This window comes from Aulonocara stuartgranti (assembly GCF_965226115.1).
Source record: "Aulonocara stuartgranti genome assembly, chromosome: 22".
Taxonomy (NCBI): Eukaryota; Metazoa; Chordata; class Actinopteri; order Cichliformes; family Cichlidae; genus Aulonocara; species Aulonocara stuartgranti.
This window is the reverse complement of record NC_138957.1, coordinates 24,763,995-24,790,760: the sequence shown is the minus strand read 5'-3', so window position 1 is coordinate 24,790,760 and position 26,766 is coordinate 24,763,995. Positions and strand designations below refer to the sequence as shown.

General features: G+C 38.3%; 2 protein-coding genes across 12 annotated transcripts in view; one reads left to right on the top strand and one right to left on the bottom strand.

Moving 5' to 3' along the window:
- The window catches only part of LOC309698502 (sodium bicarbonate cotransporter 3-like), a 60,560-nt gene extending 53,715 nt beyond the window's left edge, over positions 1–6,845 (top strand). For 8 of the 10 annotated variants that reach the window (XM_082520988.1, XM_082520984.1, XM_082520989.1 and 5 more), the window contains 3 exons: positions 1,399–1,499; positions 2,722–2,838; positions 4,442–6,845. In XM_082520988.1, the coding sequence (XP_082377114.1) occupies positions 1,399–1,499; positions 2,722–2,838; positions 4,442–4,523 (300 nt within the window). In that variant the 3' untranslated portion in view covers positions 4,524–6,845. Of the gene's footprint in view, positions 1–1,398; positions 1,500–1,820; positions 2,694–2,721; positions 2,839–4,441 lie in introns of those variants that run through there. The other 2 variants (XM_082520990.1, XM_082520991.1) reach the window with 2 other exon arrangements.
- Positions 6,846–10,550: 3,705 nt separating this feature from the next.
- LOC309699377 (homocysteine-responsive endoplasmic reticulum-resident ubiquitin-like domain member 2 protein) lies at positions 10,551–19,481 on the bottom strand. 2 transcript variants are annotated; one of them, XM_082522379.1, is made up of 9 exons: positions 19,379–19,481; positions 18,628–18,901; positions 16,874–16,951; positions 14,625–14,738; positions 14,324–14,448; positions 13,501–13,614; positions 13,115–13,402; positions 12,008–12,122; positions 10,551–11,448 (listed from the first exon to the last, which is right to left on the bottom strand). In XM_082522379.1, the coding sequence occupies exons 2-9, from the start codon at positions 18,772–18,774 to the stop codon at positions 11,278–11,280; spliced, it is 1,152 nt and encodes a 383-aa protein (XP_082378505.1). In that variant the 5' UTR covers positions 18,775–18,901; positions 19,379–19,481; the 3' UTR covers positions 10,551–11,277. The 2 variants fall into 2 exon arrangements, with proteins under 2 accessions (XP_082378505.1, XP_082378506.1); XM_082522380.1 differs by having other exon boundaries at positions 19,366–19,461.
- Between the last annotated feature and the right edge of the window lie 7,285 nt (positions 19,482–26,766).

Here is a 26,766-nt window from a genome sequence, read left to right as displayed (position 1 = left end):
ACAGTAATACTGCAAAATCTCTCCAAATGCTCCATCTGTCTTTGTTGTAAACAACAGCTTTCCAGATCGTGTAAATCCTTCTGAAGCTCAGATTGGAAGACAGTTTAATTATACTACAATTCGAGTGGGTGCCTTAACAGTGGATCGAATCAAATTGCTAATTAAATTGCTATATAATTGTGGCAACTAGGCAAGATCAAATGGGTATATTGGTCTTGCAAGCATGGCTGTTATGGAAGAAGAGAGTTTTGAATCAAGTACTTTCAGTGCTACACAGCCACGGGAGACCAAAACCCAATATAATATAAGCCCGGGCCAATAAGCCAGATGTTAAAGCTGATTTACCGTATTTCCCGGACTACAAAGCGCACCTGAATATTAGCCGCACAAGCTAAAATCAGGGGAAAATCCTGTTTTGTACATACATTAGCCGCACCTGACTAAAAGCCGCAGGTGTTTCAATGTTGACTTATCATATGTAAGAGAATATGCACAAAGGGAATTGTCAGGAAAGAGATGGCTGTTTGGAGACATCACTTTTATTAATATTTTGAAAAACAAGTTATGGGTACATATTTGCACATGTAGTACATAACAATAACCTACAGCACACCAGAAAAATAGATTCGGACTACCTTTTAGGCTCAGGTGCAGTGACACGGCTTTAACAAGAAGAAAAGTCAGTCATTCACCATCTTTCTCTTCTTCCTGCGCACTAAAACCACCAAAGTCCTCTCCTCCAGTGTCGGATACAAACAGGCTCAGGATGGCTTCGTCATCCACTCTCCGCTTCTCTCCTTCGTTGTCACTTTCAAAACCAAAGAAATCCTCGTTGTCAGTGTCAGAGTCGAACACCCTCTGAAGGGCCGTGGCGGTGTCCTCCTCTCCATCATGCAGCAGTCCAGCCCTTCAAAATCCGTTGGTGATCGTGGATGTTTTCACACTTTTCCACGCTGTCAGAATCCACTGGTGGAGTTGAGCATAACTTGCTTTTCGCAAGTTTATCGCCGCTCGTCATCCACGCCTCCCGCTGAACGCGTACCGCTACTTTGAAGTTTGTTTTTCGCGCTACTTCGTACGGCACTACGTTGCCTGGCGGACGGACATGTGACTAACATACCACTCTTGAACCCCGATCCTTCCGCCAGGCAACGTAGTGCCGTACAACAGCGGAACACACAAAACAAATCGTCTTACGATATGACAAAAATCATGGACAATCCATAGAAAAGCCGCACCTGACTAAAAGCCGCAGGGTTCAAAGCTTGTGCAAAAAGTAGTGGCTTATAGCCCGACAATTACGGTAAATATGAATAAAAATGTGAGACTCAATTGTTGGAGGATGAACCTCACTGCAGTAATAACTGGTTTTTAAACTATAGATGCATTTGAATCTAGGATGAAGAGTCCGGACTGGAGGAAGAAGAAGAGATGGGGATTAAGGACACTTATGAAGACTCGAACCGGCTCAAGATCCCAGTGAAGGAACTCTTAGGGAGGTGAGTAATGCACTCCATAAAGCATCCTTTAAATGTCAGATTGTGGGATGGAGAGCTGAATCTTCTGTAAATTTTCACTTGGGAGTGAAGTGTATTCATGTTAGTGACCGTAAATCTCACATACTACTATAATATTTTTATCTTATGGCCTCATGGCTAAATATATTTAAAAAAATTTGATCCAGATAAATAAAGATTTCACTAATTTCGTATGTCTTGACTTCTGCTGTGTCTAAACTTAAAAAATATGTTTTTATCTACAGCTTGAAATGACAATTTAAAGACTGGTCATCAGCTGTGTGGTTATGTCCATCTTAACAGATCCTACAGAATAGAAGTAGTGACCCACAGCGTCCCATTGTAAGAAGAGGTAGCATGGCTGTGTGTACAATGACGATGATGATAATAATAATAATAATCTCTGACTCACATTGCTGCATATTAATAATGATAATAATAATAATGGATTGCATTTATATAGCGCTTTTCGGGGCCCTCAAAGCGCTTTACAATTCCACTATTCATTCACTCTCACATTCACACACTGGTGGAGGCAGCTACAGTTGTAGCCACAGCTGCCCTGGAGCAGACTGACAGAAGCGAGGCTGCCATATCGCGCCATCGGCCCCTCTGGCCATCACCAGTAGGCAGTAGGTGAAGTGTCTTGCCCAAGGACAACGACCGAGACTGTCCGAGCCAGGGCTCGAAGCGGCAACCTTCCAGTTACAAGACGAACTGCCAACTCTTTGAGCCACGATCACCCACGATTAACCCTGCTGATAGTTTGTGCATGGGTGAAATTTTCAGACCATAAAAAACAGATTTTCAAAACAGATGGCTTTAAACACACTGCTTTGTGTATTCCTGTCTTTTTGTTTTTATTATTATTATTTGTTTTAAGGTAAAAAGGTCTATGATAGAATGATTGCCTTATCTAATAATATGCATACAGTCAACTCTCAGGATACCCCTTTGCCTAAAACGCAAACAGCTCTTAATACATGTTAACACAGAAGTTTGTTTGTGGTCTGTCTGGTCAGCCATACTGTGTTGTTAACTTGGTTTAATCTCTAATATATGCATGTTTGCGTCTGCCTCTCCTGCACTGATCCTGTCCTGCTGTCTTGATGTCTACATGCCTGTCTTCTCTTTTTGTTTCTGTTTGTGTGTGTGTGTGTGTGTGTGTGTGTGTGTGTGTGTGTTTTTTCATTTTGGCATGTAGTTCTGACACTGACCCCTTGGTTGTAAATATCTCTGATGAGATGGCCAAAACCGCAGTGTGGAAAGCAGTGAACTCGAGTGCAGAGTCTTGTGTCCAACCTGTGAAGCTTAGCGGAAGGTAGCTATGCCATCTCCTGGAGTTTTCCAGAGCCCCTGCACCCAACTCTGTTACTTCAATATGATATGCTCGCTAAAAACAAGAGGGACTGCTTGGTAGTGCTATCTTAACGTACGCTGTAGTCAGAAACTGAAGCTAGTTACTGCCTGGAAGTCCACAGCGATTGCAGTTTTGAGTGTCGGGAATCAGTTTAATCCTGTAAAAGCAAAGATAATAGTTCCTGTTCCTTTTAGATCCCATAGCTGTTAACCTGACTTGAGTTGACAGGAATATATTTGCAGCAAAATGGCATTCCTCAATAACAGTTTGACATAGTTTGCACAGTAATGCATGTCAAACTCTGATTCGGTTTCCTTGGAAAGGCAAAGGGTAGGAAACACTTAGAAATAATTACTATTTATCACCTGGTTCCATCGGACTGGATTCTGATTGGTCCCACATTCAGACTGCACCCTGTTTCATTTATCCTAAACATACTTGCTGTCATGATGTGTATCTCCTAAAGTCACAAAGATTTTTACAATTTGTTTTAGGTATCTTGAAAAACTGAGTAGGTGTGTTGATGCAAAGAGGAAAAACACAGTACTGTGCAAAGGTCTTGTGCTACCCTTATTTCCTTATTTCAAGGAGACAGACTTCCTTGTTATTTTTGAAGTGGAATTGAACAATAGTTTTGCAGACTTTCCAAAGGAATTTCAATGTTTGTATTTTTTGCTGCTTTCAGTCCAGTCCTCGTATCTGCATTCTCTTCATAAGAATGTTTGTTTTGTTGTTTGTTTGTTTTTTTTAAATCCATTTATCACTGATCTATGAATCACCAAAGCATAAAAAAGGTACCTAATTGAAGGGCTGAACCAGTGTTGTGTTGATGTGAATCAATTTTGAGCTTTATAGTTAGACTGCCGGTGACAAAGAACCTATTACATAAACACATAATTTGCTTTCATTCATTTATTTAGTTCATTTTGAAAAAGAACCCAAAGATTATCACAGTTTGACATTTGTTGGTTGGTTTCCAAATGCTTTTCTACATCTATTTCCCATCTTACTACCAAAATATGCAAAAATATGTGGTGGTTGAAGACTTTTGCATTGCACTGTAAACAGCTTTTTTGAGTTACGTGTATATTAATTTCACTAGATTTATCCATCCATCCATAGATGTCTTTAGATTTGGGCACAAATCTAAGTTTCAAACATCTAGGGACAAAGACAATCAGACACAGAATAAAGACAGGTAGCCTCCCAAGATTTATCCACTGTCTTCTTGCCTTGAATAGAAGTCCTTACCCTGTGGGCCACTTCCTTGTTTTTTTGTGTTGTTTAGTTTTGATTTTTAAAAACAGATCCTAACTTGAAGTTCGGTCTCTAAAACCTTTGCACAGTGCTTTGTGTTGACAAATCTTTTGCCACAGTTCTCTCATTAAGTCCCATTCTTACCAAGTTGTACTAAAGCTGGTAAAGTCTTGTAAGTGTTTGTAATTAAGACCTATCACTCCTCTACCTGATAGAAATCACACATTTGTAGTTGCTCACAACCCTTAACACCTCCATGAATCTGCCTACACACTCATTTTCTCTCTATTTGTTAATCCCTGAACAGCCAAGAAAAGGTGGCCTGCGTTAGAGTCGACGTCAGCCCAGACACACCTGGAAGAGACTCCACTACCGAGACGTTCCTGTAATAAATTGTGCAGAACTCCTTTTGTCCTCAATACCTTCTCCTTCACAACACTTTTACCACACCGATGGACGCAATCTTAGAAGGAAAGGGGACACACTGAACTGGAGCAGCACAACCTCTCTGCAGAGCTCCTTCAGGGCAGCAGATGAGCTCCCTTAAGGATGCGAGTCTTTCTTCAACACACGTCTTGAAGTCCTTCATGTACAGAATGTGTACGAATGGTTGCCAAGATGTACTATAAAGGATAAAACTCCAAGAAACAAAGGAATTCTGCTGTAACTGCCCACCGATGTTCACTGTTCAGAAATTCTCTCTGTCTAGCAGCCATTTATTACTCATTTGAAGCACAGACACCAAAGGAAGGGGCCTCACTGGTGGGGGTGTTCAACTGTGTGAATTTTACTTTTAAACCATCAAAACTTTTATTTGTATTTATATTTTACTTTTGTTATTTTAGCTGTTCATTTTACTCTACTTTTTCTTTCTTGTTAGCATTCTCAGTTTCTATATATTTAAGGTGGAACTGAGACCTTTCACTAAAGTACACCAGCTTTGAAACCTTTTTGATTAAAGCCATTCAGGTACTGTCAGCACCAGATAATTCTATTTTATATTTAGTCTGGCACAATAAATGACACAAACCAAAACAGACAGAGGTACATTCAGATACTACTACTGCACCACACTAATATTACTGCGTACATCTTTGTCAGATTTGCTCATGAATAATCTCTCCTGTCTCTAGGGGAACACTCAGTATTTATACTGCTGCTCAAAATTAGTTTTTACTGTAAAGTCTCACTGTTGATAGTGTATGTGATCTTACTGAAATATCACGCGTATGTGTACTGTGTTCTTTTCGTTTGTAATATTGTAGAAATCTACTTCAGAGGCCATACGAAGTCTGTACTGTATCGTAAGCACTTTGCCAGTATAGTTTCTTACCTAAGATGAATTATGGTGTGTTAATAAAAAGGTTACTCCTCCTCCCTCTGTATTTATACATCAGTCATTCAAATTTTAATTATACAACTCAGGAATCTTGAGTGATTTCTGACTGTTGTCATTTGATATTTTAACCCTCTGGCCACTGTGTTTCTCTCATGGCTGTCATCACAACTATTTTACCTAATGCTGTAAATCACGACATATACAAAGGTGCGAAGAAATGAGAGAATATTTGTGACCCCCAGATAGCAGCACCTGTTTTTATACTGTCTATATTATTGTATTATTATTACTGTATGCGTGGGTGTGTGAGTACGAGCGAGCGTGTGGTATAAAGATAATTTGTTTAGCGTTGCAAATCATAAATCATTTTATGCAAAATATTTCTACTGTATATGTAAAAGAATATATTATATTCTAGGAATTCTTATTTTGCTGACAGCAGTCCTGTTTTAGCAATAAGTGTTCCATACTGTGCAATGGACGGACTCCTGAACTTGGCTAATATTCAGGCAAGGAATTATTCATCAAACGACTTCTGTGTATGTTTAATCTGCTCTGTCTGTGTGTAGCTACAGTGACTATACGGACAATAGCTTATGTGCCTTGTTGAAGCTCTTTGTGTACAAGTCTAGTACTGATAGTTTAAGTGTTCAGAAGAGAGGTACGGGCATACGCGGTGGCACCCAAAGACGGATCGTAGAGTGAACGAGGACACTGCTCTCCCTGTCGTAGTGTAATGCCATGTCTGTGTGAAGGTTGTAGCCTGAGCCATTGACTCAAAACAGTGTAGTTCAATTTATTCTTCCATTTAAAAATGTAACTAAATACTGTTTGTCAGTGTGTTTGTGTGTTCTACTATCACAGCTAGTGTTTGCTCACAACATAAAAGCTCTGTAATCAATTTTGAGGTACTGTTTCTTTTCTAAGTGATTAGTGTGTGTCAAAGTGTTGTGCCGTCAACATCCAGAAAGAAGTGACATCTATGTTAATTTATATATTTGATTAGTGGGAAAAATGATTCATGTGTGGTTATTTCACTACATATGTGGACGTTAAAATGAAATGTAAAATGTTGTCATTAGTATCATCAGAGACAGTTAACGTCCACCAACCAGCTAAGAATTTACGATTCCTGTTGTTTATCTTGTTTTTCCACATTATGAGGTTCGATTTAAGATGCATGAATCTGGATAAACGATCAATAATGTGAAGGAGTTTCTGGCCTCTATTGTCACACCAACAACACAGAGTAGAAAATGCATTTGTTTTGTACAGACATCAGTGAAGCACACAGCGTCCAGTTGTTAACTTGAACGATGACTCTTCTGTCATGACTGATTGTTGAAAAGCAATAAAAAGGAATACAAAGTGATTTTTCTTCTGTCTTCATTTAAAAAAAAAAAATACAGATTTTTTCATTAGTTTAGGATTTACGGGTCGCATTTTACCTTATGTTGTATTGATAAATAACTTTCAGTCAACATGATTTAAAACCCAGAACTCTGAAGTGCACTCACTAGGAGCTATATTAGGTACATCTGTTAGCAGTCACTTATTTCTCATTTAAACCATAGTTAGGACAAGTTTTAAATGAAGGAAAAACTGTGACTTTTCTATGGAAGCCCGTTTCCGCCACTAAAAAAAAAAAAAAAAAGCTAGTATCCATAACTCGAAATTTCGAGTTATTTTCTCGAAATTTCGAGTTATTATCTCGAAATTTCGAGAAATATTTCTCAAAATTTTGAGTTAGCTCTGCCAATCAAAAATATACGTGAATGAGGTCGCTTTCTTGTTACCCGGAAGCATATGGTGCAGGACCGCGCACTCAAAAACGGATCCCAACAAATTAAAGTATGTTTGCTGATAGTAACACCATGTGATTCAGCTAATAACACAGGGATTTCATCATTTGTGAAGCCAGGCTGAAAACACTCAGCAATCTGTGCATTCACGACTGGATGTAATACCGGTAGCTTAGCTGTAGCATTTGTAGCTGAGGGCTTCAGCTTCCGGGTAACATGGAAATGACGTCATTCACGTAGATTACTGATTGGCAGCGCTAACTCGAAATTTCGAGTTGCTTTTCTCAAAATTTTGAGTTAATATGTCGAAATTTCGAGATAATAACTCGAAATTTCGAGAAAAAAACTCAAAATTTCGAGAAAATAACTCGAAATTTTGAGTTATGGATCCTTTTTTTTTTTTTTTAGTGGCGGAAACGTGCTTCCATACTTTTCTGCACAACCATCTCTGAGGTTTACAGAGAATAATCTGAAAAAGAGAAAATATTGTTTGAGTGAAAATGTTCAGTTGATACCAGAGGTCAGAGGAGGCAGACTGCTTCAAGGTGACAAGAAGGCAAAAAGCAACTCCTCGTTACAGCCGGGGTATACAGAATCTTTGAATGAACAGCAGGTAAACCTTGAAACAGAGGCCATAGTAGATGAGGGTCCACGATGAGTGTCACTCCTGTCAGCTGAAAACAGTAAACTGAGACAACATTTCACACAGGCTCACCAAATTGTCCTCCATCCAGCAGGAAAAGGCGTCACAGTGCTCAAACGAGCTCAAACTGCTTTCTCGAGCATCAACACAAGTCTTTTTTTTTTTAGTTTTTGAAGACAACCGGATGTTTTTCATTCTGAAGACAAAAGGTGGCAGCAGAGATCTGTTATAAACCACTGCAGACAAATACAGCAGGCACTTTTTCAGTTTTATAGTTCACACAGCAGTGGGTTCACCACTTAATTGGTCAATTAAACCTCTTCTGGGGACTAATAAGCTCCTTTTTCTCCACTTAGTTTCTAGGAGCCCGTTAAAATACAAATAAAATGCATTTTTGTTTTCTTGCAAACTATAAATTCATGTGCAAGGTCAGCATAAAGAGAGGTGCAATCCGGAATAGGTGGAGATATGTGGATATGCATATTTATTATGGTCTAATAATTTGGTTTGACTAAAACTTGGCCTTATGTGACATTTCAGCTGTGCATGTTCTCCTTCATGGTAAAGTACAAGTCAACATGAATACACTCTATATGCATCTGTGCCCGCTGAATGAAGGAGGACGCGCAATAAGCCTGTTTTTAATGTTACAAAGAAAGAAAAGAGACACGGAGGAAAGAGGTTAAACCTCTTGAAGATGTGTCCTTGAACAGCACAAGAACTGAGCAAAGGACAGTTTGACAATATGTTTGACAAGGGAAGGGCAAATGTGTATTATTAGTTCAGGACTTTATTTTTAACCCTCACGTCATACTGGGCTCTTTTTGTGCCACTTTTTTCATTCGTATGAACGCCATTTCCGCTGTGTTGGGTGTAGCATAGCCAAACTTGCCAGCCGGTTTCGTTTTTGTAAAATCTTCAAATTTTCAGTCTGATTTTCTTACATCAGCCTAACACGGCTTAGCAGCAAAAATACTCACACTCAACACCCTAGGGACCGTTTTGTGCCCCATTGAAACCCATTATAAACGCTATTTTTCACGGCAAAAAAATTACGGTCAAATCGATCGTGATCGGTTATGTTTCCGCTTCCGCTTGCAGTACTGGCCTTAGAGTTGTAATTTTTTTTATTTGTCCACCGGGTGGCGCCCTTGCTCCACATGTGACGCCTGCTGGAACATACACATGTTCTCCAGCGGCCTGCTCGAGACAGATACCCGGAAAAGGCAGACTAATTTCCCGCGTACAGCAGCAGCTTGGCCCGCTGCTCGTTCCGGACCATTTTCTGCCCTTAGGTTCGTTTGATTTTTTTTTTTTTAATCAACAGGAAATGACGTATTTGTTTTCACGTGGTAGCGGAAGTGTGTGCTGCAGACACGGGAACCGAACCATATGCTCCGGCGCTGCGCGAAACACACCCGTGGCAGAGGCACTCCTCCCCGGGGGAGCAGGAGCAGCAGCGCCGCCTGGGGACATTTTTGGCTTCTGGAAAAAAAATTAAAACCGGATCGAAATTAATGTTCGTGCCAATCTTTTGTCCATCTAAAGGCCTAATTATAATAACAATAAAATATTACTTCAAATGTTTTTTTTGGAAAATATTTTATGTTTTATGTTTTATGTTTTTGGGGCAAAAAAAGCAGTGCGCTCATGTGACGAAACCGGGATATAAAGGGTTAAAATCCGCGAAATGTAATTAAAACTTGACATGAATATTTCAAGGAGAAGTAGGTCTAAAAGATTGGCTAATTTAAAGTGGAATAAAATATTAATATATAAATTTTTTATAGCGCTTTTTGGGCGTGGTCGATAGTGTGCATTTTATGAAATGCGCTCCTGGAAAAAAAATAAAAGGCGATCGAAATGACTCTTGGTGCCAATCTTTAGTCCATCTAAAGGCCTAATTATAATAACAATTGAATATTACCTCAAATGTTTTTTTTGGAAAATATTCAAGTTTTTTGTTTTTTGGGGCAAAAAAAGCAGTGCGCTCATGTGACGAAACCGGGATATAAAGGGTTAAAATCCGCGAAATGTAATTAAAACTTGACATGAATATTTCAAGGAGAAGTAGGTCTAAAAGATTGGCTAATTTAATCATGTTTTTTCATGAGTGTACATCAGCTCTAATGTCTTACGCAAGAAACCATGTCATGGAAAAGATTTCAGATACTTCACTTTGAAGTACTGCCAGAAATGAAATCAGTCTCAGCAGTTTATTCGGGTTATTAAATGAATGGTTACAGTAATTTTAATTCTACTGATTGAGCATTATATTTGAGCAGCATGTGCCCAGCACTGTTTCAGGCCCATGCATCCGGACCAGAGCTTGCACAGCAGACGCTACAATAAATCATTCCAGTAAGTATTCACTTCAAGTTTTCTCTTTATTAAAAAAAAAAGGATCTTCCGGCTACAAAATGTATTGCAATTTGTAGCCCAGTGAAAAATAAATTCAGGATATGCTTCTCATAAGAGCAGAAATCCTGCTCAGCGCGAACAATTCAGTCATTATTTGTGTTCCTGTGTTGACCTGGTAGAAACGAATAACCACGTGATTAAATTACAATAAAAAGGATTTTAATAAACGTTAGAATTAGTCATTTTCAGAAAATCCAGAGACGCACAGCAATCAAAAAACAGTGAGATTTTTTTTATTGTCTTCTCAACAGCCAGAACTTCAGTCAAAATAATAATTTCTTCTGTCATTCAGTAATCTGAGACTGTCTGAAAGCATCGTTTCTCCTTAAAAAACAAACAAACAAGAAAATCACACATTACCAGCCAGCATCACTGGGTTTCACTTAAACACAGTACAAATGTGTTTCATAAAGTCTTGGGCCAAAATAACTCATGTATTACAGGCGCTACATGATTCACTATTAATCACTGAAATTCAGCTTTTACACTAACGTGGCTCTTTTAAAATGTCTTATTGTAATATAACGACAATTACAAATAATTCATTACAATTCGAGCAAAACAACTATTTCAACAATGGCTTCTTACAAAGAAAAAATAAAGATTTAGGTGCCAAAAACGCAGCAGTTAATTGTCGTCCCTATGTTTACATGCCGTCGATAGCAATCAATTCATACACCGTGAACAAACTTCTCGTTGGTTAGTTTAAAATATTTGTCTTTGTGCAGACAAACAAAACAACTTGACGTAAAATTGCCGTTTTTTCCTTTTTTTAAAATCGGCCTGCTGTGGTTCTGCTCAAAGTTTCACGTAGACTATTGGGAAACTGTAACACTGCATTGTAAAAGAAAGAGTTTCCCTAACCTGGAGAGATATTCACCCTCCTCTTAAAGAAAATGCTTCGGTGGGGAACTGTGGCAGCACATAGTGCTTGTGGTTCAGTTAGCGCCGTTTGGTGGCCCCTCTGGGATGAGTGACATGAAAAAGGTTATGATGAATGACCATGTGGAGGACAAGAAGCCTGTGTGGGGGGCGCTGTTAGGATCTTCCGCTCCTTCCTCTCCGCTTTCCCCATCCTCATCATCAGAACCGTCATCCAACACTCCTTCCTATACGAGGGAAGTCAAGTTACAAGAATCAAGTGAGATTATATCTCCCTGACGCTCAGTGCACAAGATTAGGCAAGAATATATGAGTCATATTTGACTGTGAAATGAGATATCCACTAAATTAGCTTCAGGCATAACGCCCCACACTTTATCTACATACTTAAAAAACATTTCTTCATTCCCCTATGAAGTCAAAATGCCATTTTAGTGTTTTTAGCTCATCTTTCCCTTCCACTAGACCGGCAAATTACATTTTTTCTAACCTAATTAGAACAACAACATAAATAACAGACCATCTGAAATCAAGTAAATGTCAAAAAACTGTGATTGACCCCAATTGACCTCATTTTCATGATCTTTGTTGTTTTCTTAAATTGAGCAATCTACAATACAATACCACTGTTATGAGTTATTAAAGAAGAGTGGTGTACTATATCCTTCAGCTATCTGGAAACTGGTACTTCATTTCACAGCTTATACTGCAGATAAAAAATAAATGATACCGATAAGAATCCAATCAGTTCTGAGTAAAGCACCAGTGGATGAGAGAGACAGTTACCATTTCTTGTAAGTCTTGGTTTTGTGGCTCTCCCTCGGCATCATCCTGATTGGCTCCGTCTCCGGGAAGCTGAAGTTCGTTCTCCAGGTTAAACGGAAACCAGCCGGCCTGATGCCTGCAGGCAGAAACAACGAGAAAAGAAATTACAAATGTTTCACAGTGTTGGTCATATCAACTTATTATTCATTATACTCTTGAGTAATCTTTGAGGTACTTATAATGTGGTATGAAAATAACAAATCCCTGTCGTGTCTACAAAATATGTTTTATAAAAATTCTAAGAGCCTTTAATGTTAAGATAAAGGCAAAATATATAAAAGTAATGCATTGTAAAAATCGAAACTTCTGTTGAGTCTTCATAACTTTAAAATTCAGGTACTTCTTTCCAGTTATATTAGGGGAAACACAACAGGGAATCTTCAATGCAGCGCCGCATGAAGACACAGGAAATCGCTCTAATCAGAGAGCATTCAACCAATGTGGCCTTCATTGTAAAGGCAACCATTTTTTAAAGATAAATGCTTTCCGGAGAAAAGCATTTATCTATTGTTGTGAATTTCGATGTGAGATGAGACCGAGTATCACCCACAATTACTGCCTTTTGTTAAAGTACAAATCCAAAAAAGCACTAACAAAATCATGAGACCCAACAATGCAGTAACAGAACAAACACTACTGTAAGTACAGACAGGCAAGATTTTCGAGTATTTCTTAGAGTATATAGAAAATAAATTCGATAATTTATGTGACTGTTTCTTAAAATATCCATTTTCTTGTTTTTCCCTACGCCTGGAACGATGTAGCATTCTGGTACCACAAGAAAGTAGCGATAAAAGCACCTTTGAGTCATTTGTCAGCCACTATAATGAGTACAGTGTCACTGTGCTGTCCTGTCTGGCTTTTAAATGTGCTCTATAAATAAAGATTGTTGTTGTTGTTGTTATATTAAACAATACCAGAAACTCTCCCAGTTAAAGCTAGCGTGTCACCGTGTGTGCTGCAAATACACTTTATTTCAGTTTCAGAGTTTGAAGATTGTTTTAGTGTAGTTCGGGTCACTGTATTGTAATGACGGGCATTTAAAACACATGTTTAAAGTAAACTCACAGGTAAAGCACCAGCATGGCCATCATCACCATGACAAAGCGGCTGAAGGACGAGTAGAAGTAGACTATACTGAGTAAGATGGCAGCACGTGAAAATGTGTACACCCAATCCAGCCAGTCCCGATTGAGCTCTTCCTCGTTCAGGATCTCCCCTCCTTGGGCATTCATCTGGACTTCTGGGTTGCCGTGGCGACCCACTTGGGGTCGTTGACTCTGGGGATGGGACTGGTTAGACTGGGTCGAGGTCTGGTCGGGCCTGAGGTGCTGAGAGGAGGCGGCAAGTAACTGACTAGAGGACGAGAGACAGATGGTGGTAACACTGTTTGAACACAGCCCTAAAAACCTTTGTGTTTTTAAATGGAGAGACTAAAACACAAATGGACTTACTAATGCATGTAGTACTGCCTGGCATACAGCTGCTGCCACCACATGAGTGTCATGGGGTTGTAATAAGCGGGCATATTTGCGGGAAGCATCGACTGAGCAGAGTGTTGGTTCCAGCTGGAAAAAGAGGGTGCAATATGAAAACAGTGACATGCTCCATTTTTGGAGAAGAGGTTTTAGTCAGAGCCAAAGGAAAAACATCAGCACTGTAATCAAATTATTACCGTTAATACTGTTTATTCAGTCAAATATAACCAATGCTTTTGTTTATCACATGGCCAGACATAGCAGGAAAACACACCCTCACTAAACCAGAACAACTCATCCATGTGTAAACAACCTCACTAGGATTGTTGGGAGAAGTTTTTATACACTCAACATGACAACATTATATATCAGTAAATTTGGGTTTTTACTGATTTCTGCATAAGTTTTAATTTATTTGGGATTTTTTCCAATCTATACAGGCTCAAATATACACACACACACTCAAAAAGCCTTTTTATAAGTGGTGCTGAAGGTTCTACAGTGTCTTTTACTTTGGCGGGGTCTGATTAATCGTCATAAATGAGTACAGCTGGTAGTTTCTCTTTGCCAGCATAAAAAGGATTAGGATGCAAGCACTAATTTGATTGACAAAATTTAAGACGCAATGTGCATAAAGTTGCCAAGTCCAAATCATTAAGATTGTTATGTAAAGTGTCTTGAGTAACATGTTAAAACTACTTAATAATGAAGTTTATAAGCAGGTGGTCATCATTAGTTGGTCTAGGGAAACAGTTTCCTGAACTACCCTTCACACCTGCACTGCAGTTCAGTAGCTTACCTGTACATAAATTGTGGATACATCTGGTGGTAAGGGAAGGATCCAGCTCGGTGTCTGAGTCCATCACTGCTCCCTCCCGTAGAGGAGTGGCTATCCTGACCAACTCCATTGGAGTTCTGAGGGGCCTGTAACCAGAGAGGGGGAAAAAAAGTTCTATTTTCTTGCTCGTCCAAACACAAAGGCAAGTGACGTTTTTAAATCTCCAGAGATTTGCAAATTACAGCAGTTAGGGAGCTGATGAAAGAAAATATGGCGATGATGAAATGAAATGCAAGGTCTAAGAAGCACACGGCTGACCCACCGTGGGACGGGCTGTGCTCTCCTGGGGCTTGTTACTGCAGCTGCGGGTGGGCTTTGGGGAGCTGGGAGGGGTTCGTGAGGCGCACACCAGATGGAGCATATGGTACTCGTCCTGCTGTAGAAGCCAATAAGAGCTCATTATTAAACACAGCTTAAGTGCAGCATGTTCTTTGGACTTGTTATTTTTAAACCTCAAGAACACTTCAAAGCGCTTCTAAATCTATTTTGTGGACATTTGCTTTATTAGATTAATGCAAAGACAAGAATACTATACATTAAGCTTTTCTACAAGGCTACAGATCTAAATCCTTCAAAAGAGTTTTCAGAGTTACTATCTTTGTTAATTACTTATCTAGATATACCTTAATCAGGTGCTGGAAAACTTTAAAAATGTTGCTTTCAGGTTTAAACAAGACAAAATTAACACGAGGGAAGCGACTGTTTCTAAACAAATCAGCAGTAACTCAGCATCCCAGCTTAACCTGTGATAACTGAAACAAATACACGATTGTTTTTTTTTTGTATGCCATTCCCCATTTATGTACACATTATATGTATGCATGTTTTGTATGCTGTTTATTTACTGCTGCATAACTATTGCCAACTGAGCTGCTGCCTATTTTGGCTAAGGACAACTTCACAAAAGAGACAGGACATTTAAGATTTGCAATGTTCCTGCTCAAACACAAACATATTAATAATACCTACATAATATTTGAACATATTGAGTTTCTTTACAAAACAGCATGCAATTATAGGAAAGCCCATTATAAAATGCATTACTTTAATAGTGGCCTAGAGATGAAGAAGAGAAAAAAAAGTGGAACACTAGGTAATAAAACATATTAAAAAATCAATTAAAAGAGAACAACATAAAAAGAAGGAACACAAACTCTCATTAGAGCTGCAATATACCTGTACACACTGTCTTGCTTTGCCCCCTCCTCCATTCTACTCTCTTTTTAGTGATGATATGTCGGCCAGTTTTTCGTTTTCAAAAATCAATTCACTAGACTTGAATTTACCTAAAAAAGATCAACATGAACATTAAAACTTTTTTCCCCTCAAGACTTTGTCATTGCTGTGCCACCTATGGTTACATAATCATTGTTGCAGGTTACACAAAGAAAACCAGGAGGAAAAGTCCTTCACAGCAACAAATACAAAAGTGAAGTCACTTCGTGCCGATAGCAGAAAAATGGGTCAACCTAAGAGTTGCCTAATTTTGCAGGAATCAACATGAAGACTCATTGACATCCAGTAATTGTGTATAAGGTGGCTTTGTTTGCACAAGCACCGAATGTTCCAGTGAAATAAATAAAGATTACATAAGCACGACAAACTACATTCACTGGACACTTTATTAGGTACAGATCTTTGTTAATGCAAATATCTGACCAACCAATCACACGGCAGCAAATCTGTGTATTTAGGCATGCAATCAGGCTTTAGTTCAAACTGAGCATCAGAATGGGAAAGAAAGGTTTTTCCCCCGCTTTTTAATCAGCAGTTCCGGCTAATGCTGGTGGTAGCGTAGTGGTGTGGGTGACACTTTGGGAACCTTAGTACCAACTGAGCGTCATTTAAACACCACAGCCAACCTGAGTATTAGTACTGATCATATCCATCCAATCACAGTGTACCCATACTCTAATGGCTTTTTCCACCAAGATTAATGTGCCATGTCACAAAGCCCAAATCATCTTAAATTGGTTTCATAGACAGGACAGCACAGTGACACTGTACTCAAATGGCCTCCACAGTCATTGGATCTCAGTCCAGTAGAGGGTGGTAGTGGTAGAATGGGAGGTTCACATCATGGATGTAAAGCCGACAATTCTGCAGCACCCGTTTGATGCCATCATGTCAACATGGACAAAAAAAATCTCTGAGTAATGTTTCCAGTACCTTGTTGAATCTATGCTGCAAAGAGTTATGCAAGTTCTGAATGCCAAAGCATGTCCAACCCAGTACTAGCAAGGTGTACCTAATAAAGTGTCCTTTGAGTGCAATTCCAGTTTATCTCAGATGTGTGGGAAGGTGTTTCTGTGTAGGCTACATAAGTTCTTCCACACCATACTCCATTCTACTTTGAGTGCAGAGAGACTCTTTTGTTGAAATTTTAAACACAGTAAGTAACAATTGCCTGATACATTTTTGTAAATCAGGCAGTTTAAATCTTGTGAGCTGTAGACTTACTAAACTACATGGACTTTAATAAATCCTATGCCTATAACTACACAAACTTACCTTTCTGAGCACATCTTTTAAGGTAAAATGATCCAGCAGGAGCTTTCCAGAATACACCAGCCTCTGGTCTTTGGAGCTCTAAAAAAAAAAAAAAAGGATAACGATAACTGGGTCAAAGAAGGAAGCCTATGTATAATGAACAACACCAAGAATCTAGGTTGCTCAGTTTTGTTTTACATTTTTAAAAGGGTAAAGATGCCAGAAATACAATCATACACTGAAAGAAAACAGAGTTAACGGTTAAATGTACATGATCACAGCATTAAAGGGCAGAAACTTTCTGTGAATGAGTGATAAGGATTGGTTTGTAGTAATCTCAATTGGGATAAGTGGGTCTTAAGAGTGGATTTAGCTCTCCTGACTACAACAAGGTCAGAGTGTGATCCTCTTACAGCTTGCATTCACTCTACAGTTGTTAAAAAACACATTTTCTCTTTTAGATCCTGGCCATCTTACAACTGGAAGTGGAAGTATTTTCTTGTTTTTTGAGATTTCCAGAAATAACTTCCCCCGAGGTACACAAAAATGTAAAGGCATTTGGATGAACACTCTACAGCTTTATCAGAATGCAGTTTGCTCCCATGTATTTAATTTGATTGCATCAAAACAAGCCAAGAGCACAGAGGAAGCAGAGCAAAGTCAGATTAGCAGCACAATAAAGCCGGAATATAAACGCCTTCCCTTCATTGTGACGTCAAATCTACAGCCTCCAAGGCTCATTCAGCTACAAAGACTCTAGGAACCTCATTTCTTTCCCTTCAGAAAAAACATCAAGGTTAATGATCTATGTCACTCAGTGATTATTCAACTGAGTGACATAATATGACTCATGAGGGAACTCAGCAGAACTCACAAAGCAAAAGTAAGCAAAGCAAAATGAAGGTTGAGACTGTGTGAGAGCTAAAAATCAAAACACAGTTAAAAGGCAACAGAAACAACAAAAAATGCAATTCATTCTCAAAACTGTGTAACTGTGAAGCTCATATGTAACACACGGGGGTATGCAGGCCATTTCCTGCCTGATATGTGTAGCATAATGCAGAAAAAAAATCTGGTAATGATATCAATACACAGTTTGTCCAGCAGAGCGGCTTTCACTGCAGTGTTTGCAATACTGTCACTGTCTGCAGCATATGGAGCAGAATACATGTCACAGCACCATTATGTACCATTATGTTCGTTGATTTTGTAACTCCAACATATTGCGTGTGTCATTCATATTACTATTAACTGAAAAAGGCAAGAAAACACTTGTTACACTTGTTCCATGTTATGAGTATCTTTCTAACCACATAACTATCTCCCAACACTGCAGTGTTTCTCAAACTGTGGGGCATGAACGACCAGAAGAAAAATGTGAAGTTGAATAAATGTAATAATTTTTTTAATCATTATAAGGGAATAACAAAAACAAGAGTTTGCTGATGCAATAGTTTCCATTTAATTAAAATTCAATTTTAATCGTTCTTTTTAAATTGTAAATTTTTGATTAAAATAGCCAGAAATAAAATTCTGCTAACCTCTGAAGTGAAGCATACCAAAACGTTTGAGAACTACTGCATTACTGTATGCCATCAAAACAAATACAGTAGTAGTATTACAACAGCAGCTGCTGCTCCTACTTCAATAACAGTGATCAGCTGGTTTGGATAACAAAAGCAAAGTAGGAAAGTGTTACCATGATCAGAGGGAATTAACACGCAAGTCAACCTCTTACATCAACAGCTTTGATTAAATAAGGGTGAGATACTCACAGGTTTACTCGGGTACACATCAGACAGGTGAGCTTTGAGTTTCTCCACAGTCCAGTTCTGGTAGCAGTTGATTGTCTGGTCATCATATTTCTGATTGGGAGCCCTGATCACAAGGGTAACAGGATTGTCCACAACAGCTTGATCCATGACTCATTTGTCTTCAGTGGAAAACAAGAGAGAAAGGAGATCTGGACTACGAAGTGTGTGTCCTTGTTCCAGCTCTGTTAGTTTTCAAATAGGTTCCTGGCACCATCGAGGGGAAAAAATCTCACAGCTGGAAGAAACAGAAATGACAACATGAGTTTAGGGTTGCCCAGGTGGCATAGTGACATATTACGTAGTAAAATGAAGCAAATAATAACAGCACGGGAAAAAACGGTTCAATATTTTCCGACAGAGAAAGAAGAGTTATTCGTTTTTATCCTGTATTCGCCCTGACACACATTGAACCACACATATATTTCATTACAGCTACAACACTCGCGACAACATTGTAACAAGCTCCCGAACTAAACAATAGCGCTAAGGACAAAGTGATATGCTCTAACAGAAAACTAACGCTACATTTTGTCAGGGGTAATTAATGGATGGCTAAGCTAACGTTAGCTTTAGTAGGTTCTCTGCTACTAACAGCAGTCAAGTCAAGCTAAAAAAGTTCTCGCCTTGGATAACTACCCGCCCAAATTACAATGATCTAGTTGTAGAACGGTGTTCTTGTAAAACTAAGCTATGATGTACCTGGTTAACGTACCTGGTTTACCTCCGGACAGCAAAATGTTGTCTAGTTGGCTGAACGGACTGAACCTGGTTGTCATACTTCTTTGATGGATTTCGGAAGGTTGTCAACATTCGACGTTATACTTATTACTGCCACCTGCTGGACTTTAGTGTGCATTACAACAAAGACACGCTAAAAAAGACTGTGGAGATGTACGTTTAATATACATTTCAAAGGAGTCTCTGCAGTCCTTTGAAACAGCTTGTAGAACCTCTTGAGCAGCAATTCTTCAAGTAGTATTTTCTGTATGGCCCTATCAGTCTCTGATATTGCTGAAGAGGAATTTTGGCCCTCTCTTCTTTACAAATCTTCTTAAGGTCACTGAAGTTTGCAAGCCTTTGTTGATATACTAATGTCTTAAGATCCTGCGACATGGCCTCACGTTTGACTCTAAATACTTTGGTATACAGAGGAGTTCATGGTTAACCCAATGACTGCAAGTTGCCCAGGTCTTGTGGCTGCAAAACAACCCCAAATCATCAATCCTCCTCCACCGTGTTGTTGATATGAGGTATTTGTGGTGATATGCTGTGTTTGGTTTCTGGCATATGTGGTGCTGTACTATAAGCCCAGATGCCTCTTTGGTGTCATCTGTTCAAAGGACATTGTTCCAGAAATCTTGTGATTTGTTAAGGAACTGTTAATGAAATTTGCGACAATAAGCCATGCTACAATGTTCATTTTAAAGTTTATATTCTTTTCTGGCAACCTTTCCAAACCAGCCATACTTGTTCAGTCTTTTTTAACTGCACTGTCATGAACTGTCGCCTTTAGCTTGCAAACTTAAGCCTGTAGATTCAGACATGAAACTCTTGGATTTTTTTGTCAGTTTGTCCTTTGCAGGGATGTCCAATCAAATGCAAATTAACTCATTTAATTAGCAGCACACAGCTGCTAATTCCCTCTTAATACCCATGGAGGCAGTAAGGGTGTACTTTTCTACTGCAGTTAATTAAAATTTCTAATAGATGTGGACTTCATAATAAAATACTATAGAAAACTACATTGTTGTGCAAGAAAGAAATGATAAAGAAAATGGAAAATTATTTGCCTACAAAAAATAGATCATTTGATAAGCACAACCATTTATTGCACAGCATGTTACCTGCATTAAATCTATTAAGTCAGGACAATTTGCATATTAATGATGAAGGAACTGAGCTCACAGCCCATTATTTATTCAGTGGGCTAGTTTCAGTCATTGTGATCAAAGGTACTGTTTATAAGGTTGGGGGAACTTGCTGAAGGCTGAGCCTGAAGAAGTCACTTAGATGTGTGACGAAATGTTTGGCTGAAAACGCTCTGACCAGACGAACAGAATCAACTTTTTGGGGGTAAATCCACTACACTTACCAAAAAAGCTTACATTCAATGCAGTATATAGATATTTACAATTATCCTATTTTGATGAATATGCTGCTGATGATTTACCTGTTTTATGCCTTCCTCCAACATGACAACAAACAGTCAGAAATAACCGACTGTTTTTTCACTATCAGTAATTAAAACAATCGACTGATTGATAACTAACAGAAAAAGAGAAAAAGAAACGGAAGCCCAAACATTATTACATTTATCAGAGTTGAGTCTAAAACAGTTGAAAGCCTTCTCACTGCCATCTACTGGTAGCATGATGAAACAGCCCGGTCTCTTTCTCATTACATCAACGGTCATTGTGTTTGGTGTCCTTGGACAGCTTTTATCTAAATTATATTCAGCACAGTTGTGGAATCAAGGCTGGGACTATGCAACAGTGAGATTAGTCTGAAGAAAAATGATGGACGTGTAGGAACTGAATTCATAGTGGTCTGTTAAGTCGGGTGCTGCCGTGACAGGAGAGCTTAAGATAGCCAAGACAGCATTTATGCATATTCAAACACAGCAATAAATAAACACTTGAATGGAAATTAAATATGTAAAATAAATCAAAACTTACCGAAGCTTAGTGAGTTACTGTTGTGCAAAGAGGTTATAGTTGACTGACCAGGTAATGTAAAGATGAATATTTTACTTAATGTTGCAGATTATTGTTTAAATCCTCAGTTCTCTGGGAGGTGCACTCAGAGGCAGGGACTGGAAAAATACAGCACATTTTCCTCATAGTTACTACATGCAGCCTAAAGTCACCTAAGGTAAATAATCACCTTAATACCTTTGATACATAAACAAACTAAATGATCAGATCTCTATTATAGCATGCAGTTCTGCATATAATAACAAAAACTACGTTGGGTTACTTCGACCTTCACTGAAAACCTGAAAATAAACGTGCTCTGGAAATGGGTCAGCTTCCGATTGACTCAGCCAACTCAAGAGACCCTTCCAGTCCCCTGACGAGAACAAGTCTCATGCTATTACTTTTATGAGTAGCAGAGAACATCACATTATTCATCCTGTGCTAATGTCCCAGCTTATTGGTTTCTTTTGTATGGGATAAAAATACATTGTTGTCTTTGTATCAGTTGCCGTCACATAAAAGCACAGCAAGCTGCAATGCACTTTTTAAGTCTTTGAGTAGTAAACCCCTGCATGGTCAATATTGCCTCAAGTTTCTCCATTTTATTTGCATGAGTAAAAATTAGCATACTGAACTAGAAAGTAGTTACAGTATAAATGTGAATTTTGATCATCTGTTAGCCCTGTGACAGACTGACATTCTCAGCGTATACATGACCTCACACAGCTTCACAGAACCACATGATGGATGAGAGGTCTGTCGGCTCCACCTGTAAATGACCTGAAAGCAGGTTGGATGGATAAATGAATTTCTCTTTTGTTGTTATTTTGCAAAATGTGTTATTTTCTTTAGAATAAATGAAGATTTTCTTAAGGAAAAATAATAATTTGCAAAACAATAATTTAATGAATGATTATTTCAGCAACTGTTCATTTACTTACTCCGAGTTACGCAACCAGACACTTCTGACAATTAACACATACCTCATCGGGGCAGGTGATGCACTTTTTTGTGACGTCCATCATGTTTGTCTTCACGTTTTAATTCACTCTCAGTGGATGCAGCATGTTGACAAGGTGGTGTTCAGTATAGCAGCAGTCAGCGGGGTCTCCTTTTTTAAGGGCGCTACATTAGAGATATCCAATTTCTTTCATTTCCCCTCTTCCTGTGTGTGTTTCCATCTATTAGCGCTGTCACAAAGGACTGTTTTTCACACCATGCCTCAATTTAGCAGTGGGTGATAATATGGGACACCAACCTGTTCCCACTGTTTGTGTGATTTCAAAAGTGGAAGGGATTGAAATTACGTCTGCTTTAACCTAAATTCTGATTTTCCATCCCATTAGAAAATAATATTTTACATTTTCTAATTAGGTGACATGCGTCATTTGATACGCTAGTGCGCATCAACAGCTTTGAAGATATTTCCCTCGTTCTTTATTGATTTTGTACCTGCACTGCTGTTGCCATTGTGTTTGCACTCTGTCTGTTCAGTGGGTGTTTTTGCTGCAGAAACAAAATCCTCATTGGAATAAATTTAGCCAAGCTGAATTTTATGCTCAAGTAACAATTTGATTGGGTGTTTGCATAAGAAAGGGAGTTGATGGAACATTACTGATCCCTCATTACAGTGATTTCTTCCATTTAGAAACTAAAGGTTACACCTTTAGAAACAAAGCTTATTTAATCATTTCATTTTGCAAATGACAAAGTATTGAGAACGCTATTTAAGATTCATTCATTCAGTTAAATATCACATATAAATGAATATCAAATATTTGTTTCTCTCTCTCTAAACTCTATTTCTACACCTCATTTTATGTGATTGCATTGTTGTCTGTTGTATGTATGCTGCTATGAAAGTTTTGTAGTAGTGAGTCAGCAGACAGATGTTTCTGCAGTTTCATGAACAGAAATTATGCAAGAGAATTCATATTAATAATAGTAAAAATACCAAGAATGGAAAATGATAAAAAAAAAAAAAAGTAGTAACCCACTAATTAATCACTACAATTTAATAAATGTATTCACCTATGACAAGTATTTTTTTTCTGCTTTTTTGACAACACCGACTGCATTTTATGCTGTCCTGACATGTCAAGAGATGAGCAGACCCTGTTTTCTTGAGTCAGCCAAAAATGCCTTCTTTGCATTTATTTTTCCATTTTGTTCATCCCAGAAAATGTCAGCCTGCACTCAGAGGTCTCGAAGAGCTTCCTGTGTCCTATTTCTGGTGCTGGAGGATGCCACTTAATGGAGGTTACCCCTAATGTCATGTTACTCTTAATATCGGGATTCCTTTTGCAAAGTGGAAAATGCAATAAAAAGAAAAAGAAATGGAAAAGATCTTAGGGACAAGTAACTAGTGACAGGTGTATCACAGGGCTATTCGCATTCATTTTCACACCTATGGTCAATTTAGAATATCAGATTAATCAGCCTAACAAACATGTCCTTAGAAACATGACAACTATGGTGTGAAAAACTGAAATAAACTGCATGGTACATTTTTTATCAAGAAATTGCACCCCCCAAAATGTCTGATGTAGTATATGATAGAAAAAGGTACACTCACATATGTAAATTAATATGTTTTTAACATTTTGTCAGAAGTTTCACAAAACAATTTTCTGGCAGTTATTTCATGGTTCAGACATAAAAGGGTTAAACAGGCTAATGGACCTCAGCACATGAGAAAATATAGTCTATAGGGTTAAGGAATAATGGTGCACTGCCTCTTTCTCCTGTGGAGCCAGTGGGCAACAATCAACACTGCTTTAAAAGCTGCTCATGCTCTCAGTGGGTCAGCCTTGGTCGTGTGAAGAGAGTAAATGGTGTGCTTTGCATTGTGCTGCATTGTGCTTTTTAAGCAGCACCTGTTAAATTTGTGTGTCTGGCAGTTTCTTTGTAATTGAGTGGACTCATCTGAGGATTTTACACTCCATTGCACCAACAATAGTGAATTTCAAAGAAACTTGAGTGAGTACTTGGCCGTGGTGTTGTCAGATTTCTATAATAGAAGCCCAGTCAAACAGACTTTGAGACTAGTCTGTGACCATCTGCATATTTGCAGAAAAAACTGTATTTTTTGCATCAACTTCTTTGCAACTGATTTCACCCAGTGACAGCCAGCAGCCACTTATAACCAGAGACAGCCAATTGGGGAATGCTGTACACATTTTTTTTCTTAGCAACAGTGTCTGTAATACTCACATGGGAAACCTCAAGGTGTGCTTCTTTACATATATTGTGAATTCAGCTGAGTTAAGTTATTGGAAATAAAGTTTTTCGTTTTTGGTTGTAACTCACCTTTTATCTTTATTTTGCGAGATATGCCTTCTTTTTATGACTACTTCTTCTTTAATGTGAATCTGCACACTGGAGTTTTCCTGAGCAACAAATGCAGCTGCTGGAACACTCTTTCCTTTATTCATATTCACATGATGTTTCGCATGAAATAAATAAAATGGAAAAACAAAAATGCACCATCACAAATCCTGACAGTTTAATTCAATATTGTCCGCTCATTCTTGCCCTCTGACAAATCCCACAAATCTAACAACTGAGAGGCTGTTATTTACTCAACAATGCAATTAGTTTTCATTTTCTATTGAAATAAACAGATTCATTATAAACAGAGGGGGTACCCCCGCCCCCTTTTTTCATAATGAGCAACTACATTAGTGATTCAAAAGTGTGAAAAGGGCAACGACTGGAGGAGGTTTTAATTAAGCAGTAACAAGTAAAGGTGTGACGCAGTTTGATTTGGAGGTCAGTGTTATTTATCTTTCTTTGTGTGTCAGATTACTTTCACATTACAGAGCTCTCTCTCTCTCTCACTGTTGGGAGGTCAGAAAAATTAATCATTTACTCAGTGAAAAGATGTGTAAGTGACAGATATTAAATCTAGTAAATCCATTGTAGAAGCAATATCTTTTAACCTGCACAGCAATATGAATGTTGACTACACTGAGAGCCAAGGTTGTAGCCAATGTATATTTTTTCCCAATTAGCCAACAGCATGAAATCTTCTGTTTTCAGGGTGTTTTGATTATGCTACGTTGTATTTTTAATATTTTAAAAACTCACAGAGACAGATAGTTTAGATGCTGAGTAATATCATTCGCACTGCATTTTTTTTTTACATTTAATAACCTGAAGGGACTTTACAAAAAAGTAAAACTTACCGAATGTTCTAATACAACACTGTATATTAGAGTTTTAGCACAAACTAAAAATAGACGCCGTTTTTAATGATTAAAGCTTCTCAAGTGCAGGGTTAATGTTGCAAAAAGGCATATTTTAACCCCCAAAAATACCAAAACAAAAGTAGAAGTGGGAAGCCTAAAAACATCTACAACAGATTAATAAGTCATATCCTAAAAAAGTGAAGAAAAAAAATCTGACACAGGACCTGAGAGATGCATCTGGACCTTCAGTTGATCCATCTACCATTGAGAAACGTTTCCAGTGGAAGGGTGGCTGTCAAGAAGCCATTATGCAATGTAGTGAAAAGGCTGAGGTACGCCAAATTACACAAGAACTTGACATCACATCAGTATGTCTGGAGGAATTCAGGAGAAAGCTACAACACTGAATGTCTACAGCCAACACGGTCATGGTTTTTGGCTTCATATCAGCCGGAGGTGGTCGGATCTTGTCAGAACTGATGGAAATTGTGGGATCAACTTGACAGAGAACAGAACTAAAGGGCGCCAACATCCAATGAAGAGCTTTAAATGTCCTTCAAGAAGCCTGGAGAACTATTTAAGGAAATTACAAGAAAGAGTACTAGAGTTCAGGCTGTGTTTAAGAATAAAAGTATTCTTAAACACAAATATTGACTCTCAAGCTCGCTCAAACTCTAGTTTTGTGTTTAAATGTATATTTGCATGCTTCAGTAAATCTTTGCTCCTATTTCCCATTTTCCCAGCAAAACATGATGAATTGAGGGGTGACTCAAGACTTTTAGCACATTACTATATGGAGAAATATAAACACAGCTATTTCGGTTCTTACAGTCTTTTAATAATAAGTTCTTCAAATGACACAAATGTTGTTTTTGTTGCATTCTCTAGGACAATTCAGAATCAAAAATACTTAAGGTGATGCTCCTCCAGGAAGGCAGATATAATTTGCTTGTGAAAATAACAAATTAAAACAAGGTTTGGTACATTTGAGTACAAAAGTATCTTTGTTTTGTATAGGGAATGGTGATAGTTAGGTATTTAATGTTCTTGGTGCATTACAAATTAAGAAAATGCCAGAAATTTGGCCGATAAAATATTTGCCACTTGTTTCACAGCTTTCCTACTTTCTACACTCTAGGTATTCTACCTGCACCTCAGCGCTCTCGGTGCATCCCATAAAACTTTAAAGAAGTATCCTTTACTTACGCAGAAGC